General features: G+C 35.2%; 1 protein-coding gene and 1 non-coding gene across 2 annotated transcripts; both read left to right on the forward strand.

Annotated features, from left to right (window-relative positions):
* The first annotated feature begins 523 nt into the window (after nucleotides 1–523).
* Nucleotides 524–5,273, forward strand: LOC149029814 (uncharacterized). The gene is made up of 5 exons (XM_089142161.1): nucleotides 524–2,016; nucleotides 2,854–2,901; nucleotides 3,019–3,106; nucleotides 3,679–3,760; nucleotides 4,893–5,273. The coding sequence occupies exons 1-5, from the start codon at nucleotides 714–716 to the stop codon at nucleotides 5,106–5,108; spliced, it is 1,737 nt and encodes a 578-aa protein (XP_088998287.1). The 5' UTR covers nucleotides 524–713; the 3' UTR covers nucleotides 5,109–5,273.
* A 4,077-nt stretch (nucleotides 5,274–9,350) lies between these two features.
* TRNAC-GCA (transfer RNA cysteine (anticodon GCA)) lies at nucleotides 9,351–9,422 on the forward strand. Its single transcript has one exon. It is a non-coding gene; the product is annotated as a tRNA-Cys (tRNA).
* Nucleotides 9,423–9,496: the final 74 nt, after the last annotated feature.

A 9,496-nucleotide genomic window follows, 5' to 3' on the forward strand; every position in this document is an offset into this window, starting at 1 on the left:
TAACCCATAAAGATCGATGTGAATCAAGATCGAGGTGGCTTTTAACTCACTAAGGAAGTAAAAAAGGGCAACGATAACCCTGAGGGGTGGCTCAGTTGGCAAAGCCCAACGCTTCCATGTAGGAGGTTAGAGTTAGAATCCCCTCGGGACTAGGGGCGAAGCCCCGTCTATGAGGATGTAGTCGTGGTGCGTGCAAGCTGGCCCGGATGAACCTCATTTCCCAAAAAAAAAAAAACAACGACCAAAGCCTCTATCTATGAATAATTGTTAATCCACTAACTATTGTCTCTGCCTTTATTGACTATTCCCTTAAAAGGTCTGATTTGCCCCCTTTAGTTTTTTTTGGCCAAAACAAAAAACCAACAATTATATTTTTTGCTCCCTTTATTGTTTGCTATGTTTTACGTCTCAATTTAACATTCTATTTTTTGTTTTTAATAAATTGTTTGGTTTGATTTTTATACCTCATCTATTTATAGATTAAATGGGGGGAAAATTGAAACATACACACTAAAGAAGAAACAGCAGCAGTACCGCAAAGCAACACCTGGGTTCTTGTTTCTGGGGTTCTTCTTGCATTTCTTTGTAAAGCCCTTGCACGGTTGTTTCATTTTCTTCTTCGTCGGTGTTATTTTAGTTTCTAGGGTTTTAGTGTTCTTGAACTTGTAGGTAGGTTACCTCTAACCTCCTTCGAGGATCTGTGACGGGAAGAAATGGCGTTTACGGACACGGAAAGATTGTTCGTAGACCTTCTGAAGGAAGCTGGAGACAAACTTGTTCATCCTCCTTCTAACGTGGGTGAAATCCTCTCTCTTCTTGACTTAGTTGAGTGTTGCCTAATGTGGATAAGCGAACCGCCATCAAAATCATTTGAAAATGCCCTTCGCCCCTTGACGAACGCACTGCTTGCTGAAGATCTTATGAGGCATTCAGACAATGATGTCAAAGTTTCACTTGCATCTTGCATTAGTGAGCGCACAAGAATATCAGTACCAGCAATTCCTTATGATGATGAACAGCTGAAAAGGGCATTTCGGTTGATTGTTGATGCATTGGATGGATTATCTGATACTTCTAGTCGTTCTTATTCTAAGAGAGTCTCGATTCTTGAATCCATGGTAAAGGTTCCATCGTATGTTGTTTTGCTGGATTATAGATATCATGACATGATTCTTGAGATGTTCCAACATTTCTTGAAATCCATAAGGGATTATCACCCGGACCATGTCTTCTCTGCCATGGAGACAATTATGACCCTTGTGTTAACGAAAAGTGATGATGAATCTGTTGGGCTTCGTTTCCTCCTCTTAGATAGTCTGAGGAATCATAAGTTTATTCTGCCAATTGGGCGAAAACTTGCCAGGAAAGTAATTAGAAACTTTCTTGCAAAGTATGCTCACCAAAAGAAAGTTTTTGATGCTGAATGCAATGGAGCCAATGCAAATGCGTCTGATGAACATCCTATAAATGAGAGCAAATCTTTGGAGAATGCTGGTGCAGATAGAATACCCCAGGAGGTCAACAAAGTCTCATTGAAAGCTAATGGTTCTGGATTGCTGGATCTTGCACCGGGTAATTCTTCCCAGTCAGTGGTGACCAATGATGATTCTCAAACTGGTGATTCTTTAACACGTCCAAGTTCCCCCCAAAAGAAGCCCCGATGCACCGATCATAATACTGATGAAGCCAAAACTACTGATACAGCAGAGAATATCGAACCTGATAATTTGGAACCCAAGATGGTGGGCAAACCAGAAATGGCTGGTTCTGGGTTGGTGGATCTTGCACTGGATAGGTCTTTCAAGTCAGTGGTGACCAATGATGATTCTCAAACTGGAAATGGTGATTCTTTAACACGTCCAAGTTCCCCCCAAAAGAAGCCCCGATGCACCGATCATAATACTGATGAAGCCAAAACTACTGATACAGCAGAGAAGATCGAACCTGATAATTTGGAATCCAAGATGGTGGTCAAACCAGAAATGGCTGGTTCTGGGTTGGTGGATCTTGCACGGGGTAGGTGATTTATTTCTTTGATTATCTCCACAGAAAGTTCAATTGGACATATTGTTCTATTGTGAATGGAGATCTTCCGTTATACTTTTTATTGTTTGTTAAGATTCTTTCACTAATCTTTCATTGCCGTAAATATTTAATTTCCTTGTAATAGGATACTTGATGTAGATCATAATCCCGTATACCCCTGCAGTAACAATTCACAAAATCAGCCTAGTACAATGTTGTTTGAAGTTCTGTTGGTTCAATGGAGTAGTATCACATAAGGTGGCCCTGCTCTGAATAGAGGCATTAAGGGACTAAAAGAGAGACAAAACTATGTCACAACCAACATATGCCTTATCTGGGAATACTTTCTAAATCTTGCTGGCTCATCAAGTAGACAAAGATTCTATCTTGACTCTGCTACTGTTTAGTTTCCATTTCAGTTTTAGAATGTGTATTTTTAATTCAATTAGGTAGCTCCTACTTTCAGTTTTGTTCAGGTAATACTGCATGGGAAAATTGCCCTGTCAGACTCTGCTTGTGTGCAAGCCTTTCAATTTTTGGGTAGCTCTTGCTTTCAGTTTGTTACTATTTTAGAAATTCTATTTTAGTTGGTTAGGTTTTTTTTTTCTTTCTCCCCCTCCCCCCCCCCCCCTCAATTTCCCCTTTCCTTTCATTTTCAACTCTTTTTTTTCTTTCTTTGTCAACTGTCTCAGTCAATCTAAATGATCATGATAATTTAGTTTCTATTATCTTGCTCCAATTCTTCATGGTCTATTGTGAATCAGGAAATTCTTTAGGATGATATCATTATTGTCTAATCATTTGATATTTCTCCAATCTCCACAACAGAGGTCCAGAATCTACTGGAGAGAAGTTTTGACAACTCCGATAACAGAGGTACTTGTTGAATTAAAACTACTGCCTGACAAGAGTGGATATACAATCAACACCATATACCATATACAATCCAGACCATAGACTAACTTGTTCCTTTTATGTTTTCCTTATAATTAGATGCTGCTCTTGAATGGGTTGAAGCTGAGAACAGATTTACTTTGATTGAACCATGCGAACGAAGGGAAAAGACAATAGCAACAGACAAGTAAGACAATTTAAGCTTCTCCTAAGGGATTTCTTCATCTGAGTTAGCACATCTATTTGATGAGGTTGCTTTGACTTCTAATACTGAGTTTCACCCTAGTGTTATGATTGCTGATTCTGTCATGGGAATGTTATTAAATAGACAGTCCTTACACTGGAGCCAAGGGAATCACAACATATAACTACTCCTCATGCTTTATTTATAGACATTTTCAACTACATTTTAACACCCTGGCCAATCTATTCTAAAGTACTTAAATATTTTAGACTCTCAAATTTTACCTATAGTTTTCATTTTTCTGTTTGACAACTGGCAATGATGCCCTTAATCTTCTTTACTGATTTACTTCAAAATCCCAACTCTGATGGTTTAACCATCTAAGGTAGCAAAGCATTGATCAACTATGATAATTTTATTTAATATGCTCAAGTTTTACCTATCAACTGATTGAACTGACCTGATGTTGGGAATAAAGATAATTGACTTAAAAATCAGGTTTAAAAATTTGAACTTTCTGTTTTTAGCATTTTGAAATTCTGTTGTGCTGGTTACTAATCTACTTCTCTTAACAGGGCTGATAAAAATCTGCATACTTTTGAATCATGGGAGAATAGCAAGAAAGCAGCTTTGGAAACTAAGCTGAAAAAGTTTGAGGTAAACAAGTTTCCTTTTCTTGAGTTTTGTGCAATGAATGAAACGGCCCCCTTATGCCTGCCATGCTTGTGCAAACATGTTATGAAACTTATATGCTATCCATGGTCTCCACCTAGACACTGAGTTTGAGTCTGTAACAGTGCTTCAGCAAAAGCATTGGTGAGGCTGAGTACATTATGACCATTCCCTGACCCCACAGTGGTGGGAACCTAGTGCACTGGGAACACATTTTGCCTTGTTAAGTCCCAAAGCCTACCCAGCCTATGTGCTCCCTTCCATGGCATCGTCAGTCAGCATATCACATATTATTTAACATAAGTGCCTTCTTTCTTGAGAATCAGTTGGAAAAGCCAATCAAAATTAAAGTAAATTAGGTCATTTGATTGAAGTTGTTTCCTATGTTTCCCAAGTCTTTTACCCTTTAAAGCCGTTCATTTGTATAGCAACACTTGTACCCATATATGTGTAACATGCTGAGGATACACCGACAGTGTAGATTGGGATATATTTGTAATTGTATTTCCTATAAATACCTTGTATCTCTTTACCTCAATACATATGAAATACAATCTCTTACATGGTATCAGTTTCGGTTTAGGGCTCACGCCCATTTGTTTCTAGATGTTTCGGCTCTTCTCTTTGGTTATGGTTTAGAAAATCAGAATTCTGTTTCTAGTTCTTTCTTGTTCTTTCTCGTGTGTTCTTGCTTTCTCATTTTTCACCTAAATCAAGGATTGTATGTCAGTTGTGTGGTGTTGATGGTCATGTGTAGATGTAATGCACATAACATATTCTATGTCTGACTTGGTAAAGCAATAAGCTTACCATGTTTTCTTATGCTTTTCCTGAAGAAGTTTAAACAAAACTAGAAAAGTAGATATTCCAGAGACTTGTAGAATGCCACAGGTCAGTTGAGAAGATGATTCGGGTTGATTACCTATTTGACCTACAGGTTTTCCTACAACTAATTGTACAATGCTTTCTTTAATGGTCCTCTAAATTTCAGAAACTGCTTTTTTTCTTTCAATCATACCCAAGAACTTTTCCCAAAAATTTTCAAATAAATACATACACAAGTTGTAGTATTAAAGGTATTATGAATCATTTTGATTGAGTTCATATTGCAATACAGGATCAAATGGGAAGAAAGAAGGCAGTGTACGTGGAGGAAATGAAAAACGAGGTGGAGACTGCTGGAGAGTATCGAGTATCTGAGTCTGGAAAGAGGGCAATGAGATTCATTATACTAATTTTTGTGCCTATGGCATGTGGTGGATATCTACTGTTCTTTGTATTTGTTTTAATGATGTTGTGGAAAGTTGCGATGGGTTTCTATAGTAATCTGTAAGAAGGAAAAGATACTGGTGATTGGATTTGTGAAAAGATAGTTTGAAACGGGGTTTCTTTTCATTCATTGCATATTCCCAAAAAAAACTTGGTACCAAATACTTTTATCATGTTGAATGTTGGAATTTTTGTACCAAGCTTTGACTTCTCTTCATCAACCTTTTATTATTTGTAGTGATCTGAATGAACTCATTTCTCCTTCGGATAAAATAGAAAGCATGTTTAGACCAACTCCAACCCTCAATGGTCTTAGGACTATCTTGGATAAATTCTTTATTTCTTAAATATATGGTGATGGTCCCAAATTCACATGGAGTAACTATAAAAAGCCTCCACATTTAACCAAGAAACCTGGACAAAGTTTTCCTCTCCCCTGAGGCATTAGCCTCCTTTCCAACTTGAAAAGTTTCAAAATTACCTACCATTGGATTTGACCACACTCAATTGTTAATCAATACTAATGCTTTTTCTGCCATAGGACGAAAATTATTTCACTACCAGATGGCCTGGCATAGTCATCCTCAGTTTGATCATCTCAAACTGGCTAATCTATCCCAATTTCTTATCCAGTGGAATACTGCAAAGTTTGGCAATATCTCCACTTTGTGCTCTAGATTACTACTTTTGATTGAAGCGTCCTAGTGGCCTAACTAGGATCTTCATCACCAAAAGTTAAGCTGGCTGAGTGGGCTATATTATTCTCAGGAAATGTTTTGGTTTCAAAAGTCCAAAATGAGTTACGTGGTGGATGGGGATAGAAACACTAGGTTTTATCATCTTGCATCTAAAATCAATAATAAAATATATATATATATATATATATATATATATATATATATATATATATATATATATATATATATATATATATATATATATATATATATATATAGAAAAGAAAGATTGAATTCATTAGAGAAGGTAAGAAATGTTTATCTGAACCTTCTTTAATTGTTGGTTGTTTTAGCAATTTCATGAAATCTCGTTACACCTCGTCTCAACCCACTCAGTCTCAATTAATTGATGTGTTGTTTCCTTCAAATGAATATGCTAGTTTGAATCATAGCTTAATAGAAATGCCAAATGTTTGTGAAATTAAGAATGTTGTGTATTCTATTAGAGCCTTTAAGGCTCCTGGTTTCAATGGATTTCAAGCATGTTTCTTTCATAAAATGTGGAATGTGGTTAAAAATGATATTATTTCCTTTGTTTAGAAGTTTTTTCAAACCGCTTCTTTACTTCCTAGTGTGAGTCATACTTTCTTGTGCTTTATTCTAAAAATAGATAATGTTGAATTTATGATTGACTTCCGTCCTATTAGTTTATGTAATGTATCCTACAAGATTATTGCTAAATTGATGGCTAGAAGACTTAGACCCCTGTCATCGGATTATGTTCCCCCTCTTCAAAGGGCTTTTGTATCTCAAAGGCAAATTACTGATAATATTTTCATTGCATAAGATCTACTATTTTAAGAAACCATACATCAGTCTTATACCCACAAAGTAATACCCTTTGCTCGCCTTCTTACTTAGGTTATTACATATAGATTATTTATAGAAAAACCTAAAACCCTAATCCCAATATAATTACAATTTTAACTAAGTACTAGAGATTATTTATAGAAAAACCTAAAACCCTAATACCAATATAATTACAATTTTAACCAAGTACTCATAATTGACCCAAATCTTGTTTTAATTATAAATACAATCAAAAGTATAATTACATAGACCCACAAAATACAACCAGACACCAAAACCCAACATAATACATAATTTTCAGTCAACTCTTGATGCACTTAGACATTTACTTTCAATCTTTGATAAAGAAAGAATGTAAAAAAGTTTAGAATTAGATTTCCTTCTATCCCCAAAGGATCTAGTTCATCCACCATTTTTAGATTCACTAACTCTTCTAGGTGTTTTTTTTCAATCACCCAAAACTTTTCTCCTATATTCATTTCCTCCCTCTCAATGTTGGTAAAAATATCTTATTTGCCATGGATCAGGTTCATGTATATGTTTTAAAATTATCGTTGTTTAATCTTAATCATTTATATATTTATAAACTCATGTTTATTTATATTTAACTTAAATTTTTCTTATTAAGAAAAATGAGCATCCAGAACATTTATCTCCTACACGCATTGACATGTTTGACATTACACAAGTCAAAGAAGACAAGAAGATATATTGATCATACGTCAGAGAAGCTTATGGTTTTGCTTTTAACTTATCTATCTATTAGTGGTGATAAAATCTTTCTCTTAAACTGCCATCGACATGGACCTCTTTACTCTCATGTTATTGTTTAATGTAACCTGTAGGACAAAGTTCAAGAAGAACTAAGTAAGCAAAGTGAAGAAAGCCAATAAAACATTGAGGTGCAGGAAGAAATTTTTGAAATGCTACTAAAGAAGTTGTTAAATCCTATGTTCGCGGGAAAGCATGCTTGTGGGAGTTGGAGTAACCGCAAAAAAATTGTGGGGTGAAGAGGCAATGCTTGAGGAACGTCATGCATCTCAAATTGAAGACTTTATATTGGAAAATGAGAAATTGAAAAATATTGCGTTAAAGCAACTAAGCAAGAAGAGGAGATGTCGCAATGGAAGCAAAAGGCAAATGAAAAAATACCAGACACTTTTTGGTTATGAAGGCAAATTCATAAATTTTGGGAGAGGTTAGCTTTCTTTTTGAAAAAAGAAAAATATATTGTTTCATTTTCTTCTACATGACTTTGTTTCAGTTGGCAAATAATATCATGTTTACTTATCCACTTGATGCATGAAGTGGCCTTTTTTTTTTTTTTTTTTTTTTTTGAACTGGCGAGTTGATAATATAGGGGGTAGGGGGTGGGGGGTGGATGGGGGAATATATTACAAATATATGTGCCGCCGAATGGGTGCAAACCCAAGACCTCCCCATGGGAGTTTGGGTTGTTAACCGCTCGACTAACCTATCATTGGCTTATTATTCACATTAAGATTAAACATACACTTTCTACTCTAATATGGTTTTGTTTTCCAGTTGTTTTAAGGCTTGTTTTACTCTTATTTGAGGGCTTTTGAGCCACCATTTATTTTAAATGCTTCACTATACCTATTAAAAAAAAAAAACTATTGATCATATTTTTGTGAAAAATAGTTCTTTAGTTTATTCATGCCTATTTTGTTATATAGTTTTTCTTTGCAATTTTATACATTTTAATATTTCCTGAACATTGGGTTTTCTGGGAGTTTTAATCGTTGGAGAGTTCTCTTTGTTCGACTAGAAAATCCATTATCAGATTATGAGTTACTATGTGTTTTCCTTTTTGCAATTGTTTGGATTTAGGAAGAAGAGAAGACTTAACTTTTTTGCAATTGTAAGGCACCATTTCCTTCTTTGTTCCTGTACTAGTTTCTTTAATATCCATTATAAGTTATTCTGAGAGTGTTGTTTGAATGTGGTAGTTGATGTGGTCTCTTTATCTAATTTTCATGAACTAGCAAAATTTGGGAGGCACCATTTCCTTCTTTATTTGTGATTTATTGAAGGACAAAAGACTCTGGGATTTCATGTTGGACTTATTATAAAAACACTGAGGACATTGTCATATAGGGACAGGATTAGGATCTTTTCTAAGAAAGCAGTAGGTGATCTGGGGTTCTTCTCCTTGTTGTTTGGTGCCATTTCTTAAAGAACAACAGTCATTGAGGACTTGTAGCTTTGTTGTTTAGGTTCGGAATCAAAGGACAAGAGATGATCTTATTATTATTCTCACAATAAGGCCTTGTTTAGCTTTGTTGTTTAGGTTCAATGTATTCTTGTTTTTTCTTATTTTTTTAAAAAGCTTTGTAGGGAGGGGATAACTGGTATATACATGTGGGGTTTTTCCTTAGCGGACCGACTCCTTGAGATTAATTTGACCAATGCATTTAGCAACAAAAATCGACTCTAGATTTTCTATCCAGAGAGAAATTTTTTTAACTCACATAGTTGGATTCTTGACATATGTTAAATTTCAAATGAAATTTTTTTTTTTTTTTTTTTAACTAAATTAGTGAAGTAGAACCTATCAACATTAATCACTGTGTTAGCTATTTACCAAAAAAAAAAATGATGATTTTACCTTGAGATTGACACTTGTTAACAATTCAACAATGTGAGTGGGAAATCTTCTCTTCACAGGTTAGATTGAAAGAAATATGATGGCTCTTTAATTGAATTAGTATTATATGATTTATAATTTATGCAACTCGGGGTCCATAGCTCAGTGGTAGAGCATTTGACTGCAGATCAAGAGGTCACCGGTTCGAACCCGGTTGGGCCCTAAATAAATATCTCTTTTTTTCTTGAACTTCTTTTTGGGGAAAAGAAAAAACTTTGTTACTTGTTGAACCGGTCC

This window comes from Hakea prostrata, chromosome 1 (genome assembly GCF_041222555.1).
Source record: "Hakea prostrata isolate BN-2017 chromosome 1, UWA_Hpros_2, whole genome shotgun sequence".
NCBI classification, from domain to species: Eukaryota; Viridiplantae; Streptophyta; class Magnoliopsida; order Proteales; family Proteaceae; genus Hakea; species Hakea prostrata.

What these genes read in the sequence shown, in the direction of transcription:
- LOC149029814 (XM_089142161.1), top strand. Translation starts at nt 714, where the DNA reads ATGGCGTTTACGGACACGGAAAGATTGTTCGTAGACCTTCTGAAGGAA. An exon ending in GTTGGTGGATCTTGCACGGG is followed by an intron (nt 2,017 to 2,853) that starts GTAGGTGATTTA and finishes TCTCCACAACAG; the next exon opens with AGGTCCAGAATCTACTGGAG. An exon ending in AAGACAATAGCAACAGACAA is followed by an intron (nt 3,107 to 3,678) that starts GTAAGACAATTT and finishes TTCTCTTAACAG; the next exon opens with GGCTGATAAAAATCTGCATA.